Raw genomic sequence first — 20,513 nt, 5'->3', positions numbered from 1 at the left:
GGTGGGGAACAATGGTTCAATGGGGAGACTCCAGCTGGCTCCCCGGAATCGAGATGGGGGCAGAGGATTGGGTGCAACCTGCCAGCCTCCCGTGGGCCCTTTCCTAAGCCACCCCCTCTCCCCAAGAGCCCTCTAGCTCGGGGAGCACCCAGCACCCTGGCACCGTCCAGACAGGGCTGTCCCCCCAACACCACCATTTGAGAGGTTTTCTAAATCATTTAGGGAAGCAGAAATTTGGACAGTTCGCTTTTACAAAGAGCTGAGTAAACTAGAGTCATTAGCCCCCAAGCAATGTCTCTCGGATTCACACTCCAGTGAGCTTTCTGGAGTGAAACTGAGAAACCAGAGGGAATTAGAGCCAGTGACCCAGTGTGAGTGGGTGAGACTCATAGCCATGGGGCTTCCCCAGGGACACAGCAGCCATCTGAATATCATCGGCCAGGGAGCACGTGTGTCTAGACGCAGGCTTCCTCAGTCCCTATCAGCAGACTGCCCATCGATGGGGTGCCGCCTCGGCCAGACGTGCCAGGCACGTTCCCTGCAACCCTTACACCCCCCTCACAAGGTAGGCAGATGTGTGGGCCCCATTTTACAGAGGAGCAAACTGAGGTTCAAGAAGGCTAAATAAGCGACCCGCCCCACAACAGGACCAGCTACATCATTTGTAGGGCCCAGTGCAGAAGGAAAGTGTGGGACTCCTTATTCAAAAATCATTACGAAGTTCAAGACAGTGACAACAGAGTGTTAAGCCAAGTGTGGAGTCCCCTCAAATGTCCCAGTTGTGTGCCCGTGGAGTAGGTCTGGAACTGAGCCCCAGGCTTCGGAGAGCCCCCCCATGGAGCGTCCTCCCCCCCCGCCCCCCCCCTCCGAGGCCCAGCAGCTGGGTACCTGGAGTAGCAGGAGAGGCCGGTGCTGATGATGGTGTTCAGCACGGCCAGGGGCACGTAGTAGTCATGGAATGTGCTGCACACCATCACGTCCGGGATCGAATAGGCCGAGTACGCGATGGCTGAGCCTGGAGAGGAAAAAACCAGCCTTGGACCAGAAGCCAGGCCGCAGCGTAGCCTGGACCCTTGGGAAGCCCAACCCCAGTATCTCACTGAGACTTGCCCCCACACCTCACTTGCGTCATGCCCCCCACCCCAGAACGTCCTCCCTCTCTTCTCTGCCTACCCAAACCCTACCCTGCGAATTTACTATGAGCCCAGCATTGCCCCCAGGGCTTTACACTCAGTAACTCACATAATCCTGACAATCACCCTCCAACATAAACCTGCACTTACCCTCATTTACAGATGACGATGCAGAGGCAGAGAGGGTTACCAACCCCCCTGGGGGGCACACAGCTAGAAAGCGGCAAAGCCAAGCTCCCACCTGAGGCAATTCAGTGACAGTCCCCCCTTTGATCCCCAAGCTCTGGTCCGTGATGACACCTCAGAGTGCTCAGCTTTTCTGAGTATGCACATCTCACCTGCCGATGACAGGGGCGCCCCTTGTGGAAAGACGGACATTGCAGGGAGGGAGGGACCTTTTCAAGGGGAGGAGGCATTTGGTATCAGGGGGCTGGGGCCTGGCCAGCTGAGAGGCAGGTGCAAGAGGCTAGCCTTGGTGTTTCATTGTTTTAGGTTTGGGAGTCTGTGACAGGAGGGTTCCCTAAGGGTCCTTGGGAGACCCATCTGCTGCAGCTTTTCTTTGAAAGAACAGGGGAGATCACTGTCCTTTTCAAAGGGGCCACGTGTGTCCAGAGGCCTGGCCCAGAAGGCCTCTCCAGCTACCCTCACCAGGTCTCCTCTGGGAGAGACAGCCACAGGCCTGTCTGCCCAGGGCCTCAGGGGTCGGCCCTATGCTCACCTGTTATTCCAGAGACACAGAGAAAACTGGAATCCTCGCTCAAGGCTGAAGCGGGCCTCCACCACACAAGTTCAAGCTCTGCCTCTGACCCCATTTGACGGATGGAGTCTGGTGCAGCCAAGTGGTGTTCCCAGGGTCACAGAGGCAGAAAGAGCTGGGAATCAGCACACTGCCAATGGGATTTCAGCTGGGAACCGCCTCCTGGGGGACAGACTCTTCCTCAGCCTGATAGGAGCGGGAGGTTCCCCTCTGGACCAGGAGGCATTCGCTCTGTGTGTGCTGGCTGGGGCCAAGGTGCACGCCAATCTCCACGGGCGACACAAGAGCGGGGGAGCCCCAGACCCTGCCCAAAACGGCAGTGAGAAGCCAAATGACGTCTAGTAAGAAATAGACATTTGGTCTTCTCCACCGTTCCTGGCACAGAGCACCTAAAACCCCTGAATTTCCTAAGCCAAGAGAGCAAGGAAGGTGTCTTTTGTAATGTTAATGAGGTGATTTGGAAAGCAGGGGACCGGAGGGTTGACCTCTGGGAGGGGAAGAGGGGCTGGAGGTTGAATCAATTGCCAATGGCCAATGACTTCATCAGTCATGACAAATGAAGTCTCCACGAAAACCCAAACAGAGGTTCAGAGAGCTTCCAGGTTGGTGACCACGTGGTGATTCAGGGAGAGGGGGTGCACTCAGAGGACACTGAACTCCGAGCCCTTCCCCACACCCTGCCCTGTGCATCTCTTCCATCTGGCTGTTCCCGAGTTCTACCCCTTTATAATCAACTGGTAATCCAGTACGTAAAATGTTTCTCTGAGTTCTGGGAGCCAGGGTCATTAGAACGTCAGATGTATAGCCAGTCTGTAACAACCTGGGCTTTCGTCTGGCATCTGAAGGGGGGGGGCGGATGGTCTTGTGGGACCAAGCCTTTCACCTGTGGGAACAGATGCGGTCCCCCGCTCAGAAATGAGCGGAATGGTAGGACCCCCAGCTGCTGTCAGAGGATTGCTCAGGCTGGCGTGGGGGACAGCCTCCCCACCCCCCCCCACACATTGTACTGATGTTCAGACCCCTTTAGAGGGCCTTCTGGGGAGCAGGAATAGAGTCAGCTTTGGATTCCAGGCTAAGGAAAGTAAACATCCTCTTGAGGCCATAGGGAGCCATGGAAGGTTTCTGAGTGAGGGACTAAGATGGCCAAAACCTAGTGAAAGTGCACAGGACGGCCTAGAGGGAGAAACAGCTGGAAACCAGGGAGGAAGTAGGCGCAAACACCACCCTCAGGGGACTGCGGGTTTCCACAGGGTAGAAGTGAGAACAGGAAGGAGAGGTGGCTATGGACAAAGGGGCAGGGAGTCTGAGGTGGAAGCCAGAGGCCCTCTCCACTGGCCAGACCTTCCTTCCAGGTTCCCAGAACACCCCCGTGTCAGGTACCAGGATACCGGCTGGAAGACCAGACTTGAAGGACCAGTGTCCCGTCCTCAGGGAGCCGTTCTGAGGAGCAGAAATGAAGGGCTCACTGACGAGCCTGGGGCCCAGAGCTTCAGGGAGGGGGTCCTGGTCTGGGGGCTTGGAGGAAGCCACGGGTGGGGGCCCAGCCTTGAAGGGCCTGCAGGGAGGGAAAGGGGAAGATCCCGGGGAAGGACCTATGGGAGGGTACCAGACCCTGAGGAACGCTTACAAATCCAGAAAGCCAGTGACGGGAAGGGAGACAGTTCGGGGTGGCGGCTGACCGCCAGGGCTTTGGTTCGAACCCTGGCTCTGCCATTTACAAGCCATGTGACCCGAGTCACTTCCCTTCCTGGTGCCTCATTATTCTCGCCTATGAGAGCCACCATCCCAGGGCACGGACGCCAGGGTTCGGGACACAGCTGCGGTAATGGCCCCCCTCCGAATCTAGGTGCCAGGCACTGCACACCCCACTTGCAACACTCCATTCATCTTCGTGCCGTCCCGTGAGGAGGGTATGGTGCCAAGTTTGTGGACGGGAAGATTGGTGCCTGGTGAGGTGAAGAACCTCACCCAGGATTTCAGGGGTGGCGGTGGCTGGGCCACCAGCAAGCACTACATGATGCCGCCCCTCGTGACCTGTCTCAGGTGCCATCTAGGCACCGGGTCTGGGCAGGTGATCAAGGGCTCTGGAAGCCTCTAGACTAAGGAGTTCGAACTTCATCCGGGGTAACTGGGGATCCTGAAAGGTCTTAAGTGGGAGGAGAGCATGGTCCGAAGGTGTTAGAGAAGCCTGGAGGTGGGGTGGGGGGAAGTTGGTGGCAGTCGGGGAGGGCCAGGAGGAAGAGAGGGGGCTGTTGTCAGGGTGCAGCGGGGAGGCAGGAGGGTCTGAGCAAAGGCCATGCTGGGGAGCCATGTGGAGAACATGGGGAAGAGACTCACCGGAACTAACCGACAGGGTGGCAGGGGCATGGGACGGGGGGAAGCCGAGGGCTCAGATTCTGACTTGAGAGACCAGGTCGGGGTGGAACCATGAGCCAGGTTGTGGCACTGCAGGGGCGGGGGCGGACGTGGACAGTCTTGGTCACAGGGCTGGACACGGCGTGGACCTCAGGTCAGTCGTAAGCTAGGATGGGATTGGGAGAGCCCGGTCCAGAGGTGTTCGGGGATGGTGTGAGGTCACCCTGACGCCGGACCACACGAGAGCAGAGGCCCAAGGCCTGATTCTGAGCTTGCCCACTGCCAGGGGAGCGGAGCAGGGAGCCAGCCGAAGAGAATGAGAACATGCACAGGCAGGAGGAGAAGCAAGAGTGATGTGACAGGGACCAGAGGGAGGGAGGTGGTTTGGGAGCACGGAGGGGCCCCTGCATCAGAGGCTGGCGAGAGCGCCCGGAAGAAGCCATGTGTCCGCAGGCGGGGCCCCAGCAATTGCGGCTTTAGGAAATGGTGCGGGCTGGACACAGAGCACGGAGGAGTGGGGGGTGACACGGTAAAGCCCGTGTGTGTGTGTGTGTGTGTGTGTGCATCTGTATGTACATGTGTATGCGCGCGTTTGTGTGTGCGTGACCTGTGAGAGGGATGGAGACGGGATCCTCATGGACACCCCCTTGGGCAAGGGAAGACAATGCCTTTGCTTTCACACCTGGAGCAGGAGCAGGAGGGAGAAGAGGCCAGAGCAGGGGAGACTTGGGGATCAATGGATGCCCACCAGCTGGGGAGAGAAGCGGAGCCAGAAGGAGGGGGCCCCATAATTGGAGGAAAAACACAAGGAGGCTCAAGTACCGACACCCTCCCGCACCTGCTTTGGGTTCACCCCTCGGTTCCCACAGCACTTTGAGCATATTGCTAACTTGTCTAAGCCTCTCGACAAGCGGGGTTCATGAGCCCCCTTCTTTGTCAGGCAGGACAGACACCAGCCCTGACGTGCAGAGCTGGCTCACCGTGGCCTGTGACGACAGACGGATAAGGTTTCAGAGATCTCGCAAGACGACTGTCAAGCCCCGCTGACTACCTAAACTGACAATTAAATAACCACATTAACACAAGTAATAACTTTCCGTTAGTGCATCTCCTCTATCTGCATAGAAGAATTACTGCATGATGATGTGCAGGGAGGTCCCACTGGTGGCCGGAAGTGGGTCATGGTGAGGGGTCAGCCTACCCCACAGATCGGGGCTTTTGTCCCCGCTGAATCGGTTAATATTTGCCAGCACAGCTCTGGACAAGTTTCTTACCAAACACTCATCAGAAACCTGGAGGAGGCATGGCATTCCCATGACTCTGCCGCAAGCCCATCAAAGCCTTCTGGTGAGCCCAGCTCCCGGGGCGGGGGGGGGGGCTGGCAGCTAGCTCGTTCGCAGGGAGCGGAGGGGGACGCGGGGCCCTACGCACCCAGGCTGAAGAGGTTGACGGCCCCGTAGTCCAGGAAGTAGCAGATGTGGCGGGCGTTCTTGGACATGGAGCTGAAGGTGTGTGCACAGCTGGATGCGAGGGGGTACACACAGCTGGTGCCCATGTACACGAACAGAGGCCAGGAGTAGCTGTCATTCTGGATGTCTGTCACACACAAGGCGGTCACAAACCTCCACACGAAGAACCTGGAACACAGCGTGGCCCACTCAACCTCCGTGGCTGGAGGCTCCTCTGCACCCCTCACAGACTATCTGCTGCCCCCCATTCCCCTGGGATAACTGAACCCTGTGTGTTCTTACTTTGGTGAAATACTACGAGTGAGGGAGGGTGAGTGTGATCGATCATTTTACGGTTAGAATTGGGCAGAAGGGGCAAGAGGAGAGCCTTAAGATTTATCTAGTACATTCCTCTCCCCACCTTGCAATGACAGACTCTCTCTTACAGCATCCTGCCTAAGTGATTCCCCAGGCTCAGCTTGCATGCTTCCGGGGATGGGGAGCTCACCACCTCTCGAGGCAGCTCTAAGTGTCAGGAAATTCTTCACTGAGCTGACACCGGTCTCCCTGGGATCTATCTCCATTTGATCAGCCCGAGTTCCCCTCAATGGGACCACAGAAAACTAGCACATCAAATATCTAAGGCAATCAATCCTCAAAACGCCTCCTCACCTCTTTGAACCTTACATTAAAGAACCCCGTGGCACTCAACCACTCCTCAAAGGATCCATATGGGGCCTTGTCACCAGCCCTGTGGTTTGTCTTTGTCCCCTTGCAGGAAGGTTCCTCAAACAGAAGCAACCTCCCAGGAGGGGCCTGGAGAGTCTAGAAGACAACAGGACGATTGTTCTCCCTCCCCTCCATGCTACTTATTCCTCCTCTAACACTACCATCGGCTGCGATCTGCTGAGTCCAGCTCCCTGGGTCCACCCCCACACAGAGACACAGGACAGCTCCACACCATATCTGCCTCCTCTATGACCCAGGCATGGGGGCCGTGCCTGCAGAGCTGCCCACTTCCACAGACCAACCGCCGCTAGAAAGCCAGGGCCTCTGCCCACGGGCTCTCCCAGGGGAGGAGACTCCAACGCTTTTCCCACAGGAACCCAAGGAGCATCCGTCCATCTTCTGGTTACATTTGCGAGATTTGTCCTCCCGTCCCAGCAAAATCAGAACTGAGGCGATGTGCTTGGGCTCAAAGCCTATCCGATCATCTCCAGATGACTCCCTGGCCCCACTTCCTTAGGGGCATCTTACTCCAGGCTCTCCCAACCCTTCCCCACCCTGGGTTGCTCAGTGGTGACCATCTCCCAGGGTCTGGCAGGGCCGGGGGGCTATATGCAGCGGGGAGCCTCGGCCAGAGTGGCCCAGCTTGGGGACAGCTACGAAGTCACCCCACAGGGATCTGTGCACAGGCGCTCCAGACCCCCCGGCAAGCAGGGAAGGGCCAGTGCTCCCAGCGGCAGCACAAACTGCAGAACCCCATAAATCACCTGTGGTTCATCCACACAATGGAACACCAAGCAGCCTGAGAGGCCTGGGGGCCAGACGCAGATGGGAGGGAAGAAAGCCAGGGAAGAGAGCAGGAGGCAAAGACTCAGAGTGGGGTGTGCACACACGCCCCAGGGGCTCACATCGCCGGAGGGGCTCTGGGAGGACCGGCAACTCCAGGGAAGAGAACAGGGGCCGGGGAAGACACTATCTCTGTCCTCACCTGCAAGTTGCACTTTATGAGCATTTAGACTTTTTACTTACGTTTACTTAGGTTTGCTTAAATTTTAAAAGGACACACACACACACACACAAAGTAAAATGACAAACAGCCCCCCTGAGCAGGAGCTGGAGGTCACCCTGAGCAGTCTGCAGGCCCTAGAACTTCCTTCCAGATCTCCCTAGTCCACCGCAGGCCTGCTCTCTCTTCTCTGGGGAGGCCTCTGGCACCACCTTGCCCTGCACTTCGACCCTGGATCTGTCCTCTGACTTCTGAGCAAGCACGGCCTTCCTCGAGCCCATCTCTGTGTGCGGCACACCCTGGGGTCCCTCCTATTCTCTTGGCTTCTGGACAATGATCAGAGGGGAGTCCAGAGTCTGGCCTGTGCCAGGACTTGCCGTGCCCTTTCCTTGGGCCACACCTGTGTCAGCCAACGGGGGTCTTAGTGGACCCGAGCTCATGGCTTCTCCATTAAAGTGCCTCCTGGCCGCTGTGGCTCCAGCATGATCACGGGGCCCCCACAGCTCCCCGCCAGATGCCTTTTCCAATGCTTCCCCCACCCCCGATAATCCTCACAGCAACCCTGGGCAAGGTGCGGACCATCCCTCCCACTTTACAGACGGGAAAACATTAAGCTCAGAGAGGTTAAGTGACTCCCTCGAGCTCGTGACATTTTAACCAGGGCTTCTGGAGGACTCCGAAAACCTCCAAACCGAAGGGGATGAGATCAACCCAGGCCGCCAGTGCAGGGAAAGACTGGGGAGCTGCCAGGAGCCTCTCGAATCCTACTAGAGTCCATATGCTAAAGCTCACCCCAGCTGCCGGCCCCAACATCTCCCAGCCCCATGCTCATGCAGCATGGGGGAGTCCCCAAAAGCCCAGCATGGACTCTCAGCCTTCCCAACCCCCCTGGGTTTTAAAGAAGCCCCAGGCCCAGGGTTCCTGAATTGACATGGCCAGTCGAGGGGACTGGAAGGTACCAGAAGGGCAGCAGGTGAGTCCAGATGTTGAGAGTCTCATTGGTCATTTGGAAAAGGCTGAGGATACAGGCAGTGGCGGAGCTCTGTGGGTGTCGGTAGCCGAAGAGGATGCCCTGCTCATGGAACACCTGCAGTGGGGGAAAGAGAGAGGAGCACTGAGGTGAGGCCAGATTTATCTGGCAGTGCCGGGGGCTGTGCGCAGCGGGGAACTCTTCAGCCTGCAACATGTGGCCCCAAGTCCTTGAGCTGTCAACCTGCTTCCCTCCCCCACTTCTCTCCTCCTTCCCATAGGTGCTAAAATCCAGGTCCTTCCAGAAGCCTGTAGCAGCTGGAGGAGGGAACTCAAGACCCCGGCTCCCTTTGGGAATCCGGCCAATCTTCGTGTTCCCAGACAGACACACTTACTCTTGTCATGAAGATTGCCTAAGAATCTGGTTTTGCACCCTCTGCCTGGGGCCTACAGCTCGGGCTCTGGATGCCTTCGTGCTTGGAAGACATATATGCTGTCTGTCTGAGCCAACATGCCCCAGATGTCAGGAGCCGGTGGGAAGATCTCTGCAGAAGATCCCCCCCGCGCAGGGCCAGGATACATTCACCAAAGCGCTTCATAAAGGCCTTTTGATGATGAAGACAGTGATGGCATTAGCCTGGGATGCAGGTGGAGCAGGGCCTGCCACAGCTGGGCCTGCCCAAGTCAGCCCTTCCCCACACAGCCCACCTGGCACGTCTCTGGGTCACCAGCCCCGAGAAGACAGGTGGGCTGGTCAGCTGACCTCTGGGCATCAACCCGCCCAGAAGATTCCATCAGACCCATTAAAAATGTAATTGTGAAAAGGAGGCAACAGGGACGAAGTTCAGCACGTGCTACTAAGTGAAAACAAGTAGAATGTAAATTGTATTCCTGGGGCGATTATAAGGATTATAGAAGTTTAAGGACACAGGCAGGGCAGAGGCTGGGGAGAACACAGGAGAGGGGAGAGTTTGATTCATTGAGGATCTGTAGGAGACTTTCTTTCCCCTTTGTGTTGATTTCAGCCAGGGTTTCTCAGTCTTGACACTATGGACATTTTTGGCCAGCTAACTGCGTGTTGCGGGGGGCTGTCCTAGGCAACACATGAGTACACCCATGGCCTCTCCCTAATGACACCAGTGGCACACACCGTCCCAAGCTGTGGCAACCCAAAATGTCTCCAGTAGTGCCAATATCCCCTGGGGGCAAAGTGACCCCACTTAAGGACCACTGATGTAGAGGAATGTTGTCAGAAGCTCTGAAAGGTAAACTAAAAATAAGCAGATTCACAGAGGCAAATAATGACAATGATAACACTAGTAGTCATAATATAAATCGAGTCACAAGAATGTTTTACAGTTTTCCCTGTGGGTTTCTGGGGCTGAGGGAGAAAGGGAAGACAGAGAATGCCAACCTAGCCACCCATCTCTCCTCTGGACTACATCTTCTTAGCTTAAGAGAGAATCTCCATTCAAAGGTACATAATAGGGGGCGCCTGGGTGGCTCAGTCAGTTACGCATCTGCCTTCAGCTCAGGTCTTGAGCTCAGGGTCCTGGAATCAAGCCCCAAATCGGGCTCCCTGCTCAGCGGGGAGCCTGCTTCTCCCTCTGTCTGCCGCTCCCCCTGCTTGTGTGCACACTCTGTCTGATAAATAGATAAAATAAAAAATCTTTAAAAAAAACCGTGAACACGTTCCCTTCTTAGTTCAGTTCTGGGTTCAACTGGTCAACCAGGGGGAGGGGGACCCATGAAGCTGGTTCATGGTCCAGTGAAAAAATACTATTTAAATTAGGTTTGGGTCTTAGCTGATTAAAGCAATTTGTTCCAGTTTCTGATTCACGGTCCAATCCTGCTGACGTCCCCGGTTTACAGCAGACAGGCTTCTGTCCCCGGCAGCAGGAATCCTGGCCTCCAGCTGCCCACCCCACCAGGGCCGCTGACAGGGAGGCAGACGGGCCCATGGCCTTCAGCCTTCAATGCGTGTGAGGAGGGTAACGTGTGCTTGGTGGACATGCGAAGGCCCCGCGGCAGAAATTGGGGGTCTAGCATTCCATCTCACATTTCAGTCTTCCCTTTATAAAGAAAAATAATTTATTAAGGCATTGGCCTCTTATTAAAATGTAAAGACTCCAGAACAGAGCCACTGTTGTTGATGATTCATGCCTTCACATGAATGAGTTTAGCAGATCTTGTGTAGGAGGCGATCTCATGACCGGGGGGCCTGCAGAGCGCTGGGCACATGGGGGGCGGTAGCCCACAGGAAGGGGGGCTGCAGGACAGCTCGGACACGGGCCCCCCAGGGGGGTAGTGGAGGGACAGGAGCCAGAGGGGGAGACCGCCTACATTTTGCTGGTGGTGACACAGGGTGTGACTACCGTTCTTCCTTCTTCGGATCCTGCATTTGGGGAAGCGAGAAAAGGCACCAACACAGTCAAGGGCCCGAGGAGAACAGAAGGGCTGGGAAATTCACAAGCTGGACCACTTGACCGCACTCAAGAACCTTGCCACAGATCTGGGGAGGCTACTTGACCACCACCGCCAGGACTGGGCCTATTATTAAAAGAAATCTCCTCTGACCTGCTATCCTGACCCCAGACACGGATGGGAAGCCCGCTAACCATGCCGTAGAGACAGGATTTAAAGCAGCCCTTCCAAAAAAAAAAAAAAAGGACAGATAGATAAAGAATGGACAAAAGAAAGGGAGTCCTTCAGTCCCAGAAGAGCCTGTTCTGACCGCTCCTTCCCTCCTCAACTTGAACCTCAGTTTATTAGGCCCAAAATGCTAGATGTGCTCTTGTTCTGAGCCCCTCTGAGTAGGGGAAAGGAGTGGCATTCCCTCCATCTTCCCACTCTGGCCTTGCCAAAGCGCTCTGCACCGACTAGATCTCAAAAGAAAGCATGCTACATAAATCTAAACAACAAATGAAACATTTGAAAACAATTTTGTATTCATACCCGGTCTCAACCCCCAAAGGCAAATTGCAATCATTGCCTTTAGTACTCCGTAGCTGGGTCTCATTCCTAAGCACCCCCAGGTTAGCAGGTGCTGGCTAATTTGCACAGTGGAATTGATTTGTAGGAATACACCTCGCATCCCTGGTTGCAGGCTAGGCAGTTTAATACGAAATGAAATCAAATTGTGTGCAGCCTATTATTTAGAAGTGAGAATGCCCAGGTTCTCGGGGTGGAAGGCCACAGCAGCGGGTTTTTCTTTTAAGTGCCTGCCAAGTCTGGGTTTCCAGGAAAGACACTGTGCAGCCGCCAGCTGATGCCTGAAATTCCACCGCGACCATTTCAAACCCTTGGTTTCTCTAGCCATTAATCACCTGGGGAAAATCATCGCACGTTCTGGCTCACGGTAAATAGGAGCAGATTCTGACAGCAGGCCGTGGGTGGGGCGAGGCAGAGTGGGGGGGGGGTCAGGTGCTGTCAGGGAGGCAATCTGCATTTCCCGCCCAAATTTCAAGGAGTCCTCATGACCTTGTGAGGGACAGCCTTTCATTGTCCCCATTTCACAGAAAAGGAAACTGAGGCCCAGGGAGGTTAAGACATTTTCCAAGCTCCCGGAAGCTGGGGGGGAGGGGCAAATCTGAAAGCTACATGCACACCTCAGACTTCATTTCTTCGGCCTCTTAACGCTATCATCGGCCTCTCAGAAGGGCTCTGGGGGAGAGGAAGCACTCATCCCTTGACCTGTGGTGTGATTTTGGACTGTCAAGCACTTCTCGGGGCGTCAGTTTCTTTAGTACTCCATACTACTTTAGTACTAAAATTCAAGACCCTCACACCCCCCACCCCCATACCTCAGAATGTGACTGTCTTTGGGAGACAGGATCTTTAAAGGGGATGAAGTTACAACGAGGCTGTCGGGGTGGATCCTGGTCCCATCTGACTGGCATCTCTTAGAAGCAGGGGCGACACCAGGGGAAGGTGTGCCCGGAGGAACGGCCACGTAAGGGGCAGCACAGAGGCCCCGTCTACAAGCCAAGGAGAGAGGTCTTCCAGAGAACCAGCCTTCGCCCGCACCTTGATCTTGGACTTCCAGCCTCCAGAACTGTGAGAAGTAAATTTCTGTTTGTCCAGTCAGTCTGTGGCACGCTGTGACGGCACCCTGAACTGGCTGGTTGGGTAACAATTTCTCTAAATCGGTGCCTTGGAAATGTTCTTCCACAGGTGTCAGCAGATGGCCCAGGGATCTTGTTGTAACTCGATGGGTCTAGGGGAGCATCTGCCACTCCTCACAAGCTCCCAGGGCACGCATGACGGGCCCACCCCGTCCCTCAGCATCCGGCGGTCACCTCCCTGCCCAGAATCCAATTCATTGCAAAATACGAGGTTCCCTTTAGGTAAGAGGAACAAGATGCACCTAAAGACACGGGCACAAAAAGCCAAAGCAGGAGAGACAGACAAGGGAGGAGTCTGGTGAGGCGTTTGCGGGCAGAAGGCATGGAGGTAACAGAGAAGGCAAAGGGCAGGCCACGAGCTGACGCACCGATTACAAACTGCCGTTTAAGGGAGTGCGTGCAGTGTCCTTGGCACCAGGTTGGACACAAAGCCACTGTCTTATGCAGGACAGACCACGCTTAGCCCTGGCCAGAGGGAGCACTTAGGATCTCAGTTAAAATACCATAAAACCGCTTGTACACAACTCACATGCAATTACTAGAACTACAAGTAGGCTGAAATAATAGCCAGCCATTGTCAGTATTAAGCAATCACAGGTGAATGTCGTTGAGAACTTTGGTGTCGTGTTTTTAAAAAACTAAGCGTCTGATGTTCAGTCGAGAAGAAGGATGCTTTTGGTACATGTGCCCCAATATTTACAGAAAATGAGGCTGAATTTCTTATGGCTGAACATAAAAGTTGGATAAAAAGTAATTAACCAAATTACATCTCACTATCTAAGATGGAGGATCCAAAGGATATTATTAGTAATTTAATAGACAATAAAGTGACAAAAAGCCACATAAAATGTCTTAAAAAGTTAGTATTGCTCAATTCAGGTGTGGTGTACCAGGGTGAAAAGTCCCACTGAATGACTAGCACTACACACAGCACAGACCTACAGAAGCAGCAAGGAAGTTGAAACAATGGCACATTCCATCAGTTTTCCCTTTGTTGTAAAAATGCAGTCTTTAAGAACTAGGAAAACAATTTTCAATTGTAGGTGCTGATTTAAAAATCCACCATGGACTAGGCTGTGGTAACAGTGTAACATGATTGGAAAGTCTGCGGCAGCAGGATTACGGCCCCCCAGAGCTGTCCACGCCCTCATCCCAGAAACTGTGACCATGTAAGGTTAACGTGGTAAAGGAGAATGAAGGTCACAGATGGAATTAAGGCTGCTGATCAGCTAACCTTAATATAGGGAGATGATCGGGATTATCCAGGCGAGCCTGGTGTAATCCCAGGGTCCTTAAAAGCGGAAGGAGGGGGCAGAAGAAGAGAGGCAGAGGGAGATGAGACCATAGAAGAATGGACAGAGATGCCACACTGTTGGCTCTGAAGTCAGGCAGGGGCTGGGAGCCGATGACGCAGGTGGCCTCGAGAACCTGGAACAGGCAAGAAAATAGATTCTCCCCTCGAGCCTCCACCAACACCTTGATTTTAGCCTAGTGAGACCCATGTTTTAAAGCCACCAAGTCTGTAGTAATTTGTTCTGGCAACAGTACAAAGTCAGAATTTGACCAAACATCCAAAAGCAATCTGAGAGCTGGAAATAAATGGCAATACATGGTCTCGGTTTCTTACTGGGAGGACTGATGACTTCCTTTGGAAAATTCAAAGATGGTGTGTAACATTCTCCAAATCTTCTCCAATATGGGACATTTTTTTTTAAGATTTTATTTATCTGAGAGAGTGAGAGAGAGAGCATGAGCAGGGGAAGAGGCAGGCAGAGGGAGATGCAAACTCCCGGCTGAGCAAAGAGACTGATGTGGGGCTCGATCCCGGGACCCTGGGATCATGCCCTGAGCCGAAGGCAGATGCTTAACCCCCTGAGCCACCCAGGCGCCCCCAAGATGGGACAGCTTGCTGAAACGCATATCAAACTTGACCATAAACCTCTGATTCACACCATGGGAATGCCAAATAAATGCCATTATATTCTTAGATTTCATCTAGACAAGATGCAAGATGATGGAAAGAAATCAGTGAAACAGAGGATCCTCAAATACAGAGCAAACCCCATCAATGGGGAGGAAATGACATTAATTTTGGGTCTGAGCACTTCACAGGTATTCATTATGGGATGTTGTTAGCAAAAGCTTACAAAAATATCAAGGTTTGGCTACTTCACTTTTAAAGGGATTCAAAGTACACATTTATTATCTTAGATACGTATAGGATTTTTCTAAACCAAAGGAGCCACATGTGAAATATGTAACAAAAATGACGTTTGAATAAAATAAAACTTAAAAAAAGGAACAAAATCATCTCTGAACTATGGAAGAGAAGATTCACATACAAATAATCCTGAAATTAACTTCCATACAGATTACTTCTCTGAGCATTATAGATTATAGTACAATTTTCACTAAGCAAAATATTGCTCTATCAGTTTTCTTTATGGTATCTTTTTTCTTGAAAAAAGAAAAATCAAATGTAAGTACTTTATGGATCTAGGTATTAAGAGAGAGTAAAAAGAGCCATATAGAAGATTGAAATGTATATATAATTAAAATATGATATAATTTTTCTTCTTAATTGTAATTATCATATACAACTTCACTGTGTTTGAATATGATAAAAGTTATAGTTCATTTCTGATTCTAAATATGGCTTTAAGAATATTTTCCAATAATTCCAGTTGCTCTACCTTAGCAGAACTGAGCAGAAACTCAACAGAAGTTTCTCCCAAATGAAATTAATTAAAAAAAAAAAAAACTAAGACTCAGGGACTCAAGAATAGTGGTCTAATTTGGAATTACTGTTAATAGAATACAAATTATGTGATAATGTTGATTACAGCAGTATAACCCATAATTTTGCTGAAATAAAGGCAACAAATAAATTTAATGGAATAAACATGTAGTAACTTATAAATTATGTATATGTTTTTACTTTATTACTCATCCAAACATCACTAATCCATCAATACAACATAGAGATATGTGCAACAATCATCAAATTTAGTTGTCTTTGCTATTTTGCCGACTTCTGCTATATAAAAATTAGAGCTTTACATATACCCTTTCGTGATTATGAAGGGATATTGGTCAAGGGAGAACAGAACCATTCTATAGAACTCTTTGCTAGCTCCGTACGTAACTTCTACACATTCTGTGGTCTCCACGGTTCTCCTGATTCAGACCCAGCGCATGTTAGGAGTGGACCCTGTTTCACTGGAGCATCATGGGAGGACTGCACAGTCAAGACTGTCAACCCCATTTTACAGATAAGGAGACTAAAGCTCAATGGGAGACGTTTCCAAGGCCATAATTAATAGCAGAACCAAGATGTAACCGCTAGTCTGTTGGCTTGCAAAAGCCCATTATGCTTCACTGCAACCACCCAAGTGAAACGAGCGATTGCTATAGTGGATGGAAATGCTAGGCATGAGCAGAGTTCTCAGAAGGGAAAGATCACTGGGACCCTCTACCCATGATGGGGGAAGCACCGGAAAGAATGGCTGGGGGCCTTCTGGCTTGGGAAGAAAGATGTCACGAAAGATCCTTCTGACTAAAACAATGAAAATGCTAGATGAACTCTGCATCGTCTGTTGGATAAATGTATCAGCAAGATGACAACAAAAGTAAGAAAGTAACAAATCTCCCTAACAAAGGGCAACTGGGAGCCCCATGTGGGAAGGTGCCTTCAACATCAGAGTTTCTGCTGCTAGGCTCTGCAAATAAAAGATGAGCCCTAAAGCCCATCAAAGGCAGACTTTGCCATTAAGGCTAGGACTCTAAAGGTGAAAGAATGTGAAACAAATCCCACCAGGCAGGAGGAGACATTAAGGAAAATTGTCTCTCTGAAACATTCTCTCCCCAGAATTCAGAACCATCAGCTAGATTTCATATGGCTTTCTGATCCAAACCCACACTACTTCTATGGTCCAAGAAATCTCCAGTAGTAAAATTAAAGTGGTTACAAATAAATAGAGGTCAAAGTTTTGTGGCTCCCTCAGGTAAGTAACAAAAGCAAATGCAAATCCTTTCTGGAGGATTTCTGCTTTAACACAACAAGCACGCCCATGCCTGCAAACACCACCAGGCCTCAGAAACAGCAAAAACCATCGATGGCAGAAAGAAAGCTCAACGCTGTGAATTGTGCAAGACTGTTGAATCACAGATCTGTACTTCTGAAACAAATAACGCAACATATTTTAAGAAAAAAGAAAAAGAAGAAGATAACAGGAGAGGAAGAAAAGGGGAGTATGTCAGAGGGGGAGACGAACCATGAGAGATGATGGACTCTGAAAAACACACTGAGGGTTCTAGAGGGGAGGGGGTAGGGGGATGGGTTATCCTGGTGATGGGTATTGAGGAGGGCACGTTCTGCATGGAGCACTGGGTGTTATGAACAAACAATGAATCATGGAACACTGCACCAAAAACTAATGATGTAATATATGGTGATTAACATAACAATAAAAAAATTAAAAAAAAAGAAAGAAAGCTCAAGGAATAGATGCTGAAATATAAAATCAGTATGTTCAATATGTTTAAAGAAATAGCTTAAAAATATTAATGAAAATAGACTTAAAAAGAATCTAATATAACTTGGAAGTTAAACACTGAAATAAAAAGTCATTGAAGGGATAAATAGCAGACAGATCTCACTGAAGAGAAAATTAGTGAACTGAAAGCAGATTCAAAGAAAGCAGTTCAGGGAAATTAAGAGGTAGATATGAAAAACAAACAGTGCCTGGATGGCTCAGTTGGTTAAGCATCTGCCTTCGGCTCAGGTCACAATCCCCAGGTCCTGGGATCGAGCTTTGCATTGGGTTCCTTGCTCAGCGGAGAGCTTGCTTTTCCCTCTCCCTCTACCCCTCCCCCCCCACCCATGTTTGCTCACTCTCTCTCTCTCTCTCTCATAAATAAAATCTTAAAAAAAAGGAAAGAAAAACCAAATTAGAGAATATTTTTCCAAAAAGAGAAAAATACAATGGTTTTGTTGTGATATTTGAAGACAAACTTATGCTTCCAGAAATTTTTGAACGTTGCCAGTCCTCAGATCCAAGAAGTTAGGTGTGGCAGGGACAGTTGGGGTTCACCAAATATCCCATTTGCTTTCCTACGTTTCTCAGCCTTTTCTGCAGTTAGGGTTGGGGCCATGTGACTATTTCTACTTAACGTGACATCTAGATCAGGTCAGTTAAAGCAGGGTGTCTTCTTGTAGTAGATATCATGATGCACTCAGCAGGGAACACTGCCCTCCTTCAGAACTGAGCCACCCATCCCACTATGGGAACTTCTTTTGGCAAAGGCCACTACACTGACCACGTTATACTCCCTGCCCAGCAGCAGCACACACATCCACTGATGGTGAATATGAAGTCCTGGCTTCCTTTTCTCATTTGGGGTAAGTCTGAAGGACAAACCCCATTCTAGAACATTCTGTGTGGTCAGCAGAGGCCTTGCCCTTCCTGCCTAGTATAATTTTTCATGTTATGATGCTGGAGTAGCCACCAAGCTAATATAGAGCATGTTTCTAGATATTAACTATAAAACAAGTGGAGGAAAAAATCAAATGTTAAAAGGCAAAAAGAAATAAGGATGTAAAACTCAATCCAAAGAAAACAAGAAAGGAAAGGACAACTCAACAGAGAAAATAACAAATAGAAACCACATAAGATGATCAAAATAAATGTAAATATATCAATAATCTTTATAAATATAAACAGACTAAACTGTCCAGTTAAATGACAAATACTGTCAAACTAGATAAAACCCAACGGTGTGCCATTTACATGAGATACAGTTAAAATATAAGGAAAGGGAGGCATTAAAAGTCAAAGGAAGGAAAGAAATAAACCAGAAAAATAACAAAAACAACAAAGCTGAAGTTGCTATATGACTGTGGGACAGATTCTAAGATAGAAAGCATTACTACTTAGCAAGAGAATCACTATAAAATATTAAGAAATTTACTGCACTAGGAAGATATTGCATAAATTCGGATGTACCTAAAAAACACAGGCTCAAAATATATAAAGCAAAAACTGACTTATGTACAAGGAGTAATTCACAAATCTGCCATCGTGGTGGAAGATTTTAACATATCTCAATGCTGGATAGATCAGACAGAATAAAATTAGTAATAATAAACAAATTTTTGACCTTACAGGACATATATGCAATACTGCCCCCAACAATTGAAGATTATACATTATTTTCAGGCACACTTAGAAGATTTATGAAAACTGATCAGGTGTTAAACCATAAAGCTAGTCTGAACAAATTTCAAGGATGGGAATTATACAGAGGACACTCTCAGGCTGCAATCAATTAATTTAAATCAATAACAAAACTCCAGACTTTGGGGGAATTAAAAAAATACACACACACTTCTAAGCAATTTTAAGTTACATAAGAAATCAAAATGGAAATTAGAAATGAATTCAAAAAGCACATGTGGTCTGCAGTTAAAGCAGTACTTGAGGGAAATATATGTACTCAGTTGCTGACATTAGAAGGCAGAGTATAATTAACTTAAGAAGTTAGAGAAGAAACAGCAAAAGGAACCCAAAGCAGAAATAAAATAATAAAAAATAACAGACACTAGAGATATAAAATACATAACAGAGAGGCTCCACTGAGCCACAAATCCACCTCTTTTCAAATATTAAAAAAAAAAAGACAAACTGGCAAGATTAAGAGGAGAAAAAAGCAAAACCACATGATTATGCCAATAGACACAGAAAAAGCATTTCACAAGATCTAATACTCTTTCATGATACAAAGACACTTGACAAAATAGGAATAAAACTCCTTCAACCCAGAGGCACCTGGGTGGCTCAGTCCATTAAGCCTCAGACTCTTGGTTTCAGCTCAGGTCATGATCTCAGTGTGTGAGGTCAAGCCCCGTGTGCAGCACCCCCCACCCCTCCCCGTGGAGCCCTGCCTTGAGCCTCTCCTTGAGCCCCATGACGGGCTCTGCGCTCAGGGAGGAGTCTGCCTGACGTCTGCTTGAGATTTTCTCTTTCCCTTTCCCTTCCCCCCTTCCCCTCTGCCCCTCTCTCCCCACTCTCTCTCTCAATAAATTAATAAAATCTTAAAAGAAAAATTTTTTTAAACTTCTTCAACCTAGTAAAGGCCACCTATGCGAAACTCACAGCTAACACACCTAGTGTTGGAAAATGGAATGCTTTCCCCCTAGGATCAGGAACAAGATAAGGACGTCTGCTCTCGCCACTTCCATGCCATATCAGGGTGGAGGTTCCAGCTAGGTCAACTGGACAAGGAAAAGAAAGAAAAGGCATCTAGATAGGAAAGCAAGATGCAAAACTATATTTTCAGGTGATATAATCTCACATATAGGAAATCCTAAAGGATCCACTAAAAAACTATTAGAACTAATAAATGAGTTCAGCAAGGTTGCAGAGTATAGGATCAATATACCCAAAACTTAGGTTTATTTTTATATACTAGCAATGAACAAGCTGAAAATGAATTTAAGGGAATAATTCCATGTACAGCAACATCAAAAACAATACAATGCTTAGGAATAAATTTCACAAACTCTTTTAATGGTATGAGACCTGTGCACTGAAAACTACAAAATATCACTGAAAGAAATTAAAGACCTAAATAAATGCAAAGGCATCCCATGTTCACAGATTAAAAGACTTACTATTGTTAAGATGGTAATGCTCCCCAAATTGATCGACAGATTCAATGCAATCCCTAAAATAAATCCCAGCTGCCTTTTTGTTCATTTATTTTGCAGAAATTGACATGCTGATCCTTAAATTCATATGGAAATGCAAGAGACCCTGAACAGTCAAACAATCTGGAAAAGGAAAAACAAAGTTGAAAGATCCACATTTCTCAAGTCTTACTACAAAGCTACAGTAAGGAAGACGGTGTGGTATTGGCATAAGAACAGACAAATCAACAGAACAGAAGTTAGAGTCCAGAAGTAAACCCTCACATTTATACTTCACATTTATATTT

The 20,513-nt window shown here is 49.4% G+C and overlaps 1 protein-coding gene across 9 annotated transcripts in view; it reads right to left on the bottom strand.

Moving 5' to 3' along the window:
- The window catches only part of PAQR5 (progestin and adipoQ receptor family member 5), a 74,911-nt gene that overhangs the window by 15,518 nt on the left and 38,880 nt on the right, over window positions 1-20,513 (bottom strand). For 7 of the 9 annotated variants that reach the window (XM_073877278.1, XM_073877282.1, XM_025884458.2 and 4 more), the window contains 3 exons: window positions 8,385-8,512; window positions 5,677-5,882; window positions 889-1,015 (listed from right to left, as the gene is read on the bottom strand). In XM_073877278.1, the coding sequence (XP_073733379.1) occupies window positions 889-1,015; window positions 5,677-5,882; window positions 8,385-8,512 (461 nt within the window). Of the gene's footprint in view, window positions 1-888; window positions 1,016-5,676; window positions 5,883-8,384; window positions 8,513-8,789; window positions 10,035-20,190; window positions 20,253-20,513 lie in introns of those variants that run through there. The other 2 variants (XM_073877283.1, XM_073877280.1) reach the window with 2 other exon arrangements.

The sequence above is a fragment of the Callorhinus ursinus genome, unplaced genomic scaffold (assembly GCF_003265705.2).
Source record: "Callorhinus ursinus isolate GAN/ISIS: 27379988/994484 unplaced genomic scaffold, GSC_fseal_2.0 scaffold25, whole genome shotgun sequence".
Lineage (NCBI taxonomy): Eukaryota > Metazoa > Chordata > Mammalia > Carnivora > Otariidae > Callorhinus > Callorhinus ursinus.
Note: the sequence above shows the minus strand (reverse complement) of the source record. Positions and strands in the feature narration are given on the sequence as shown.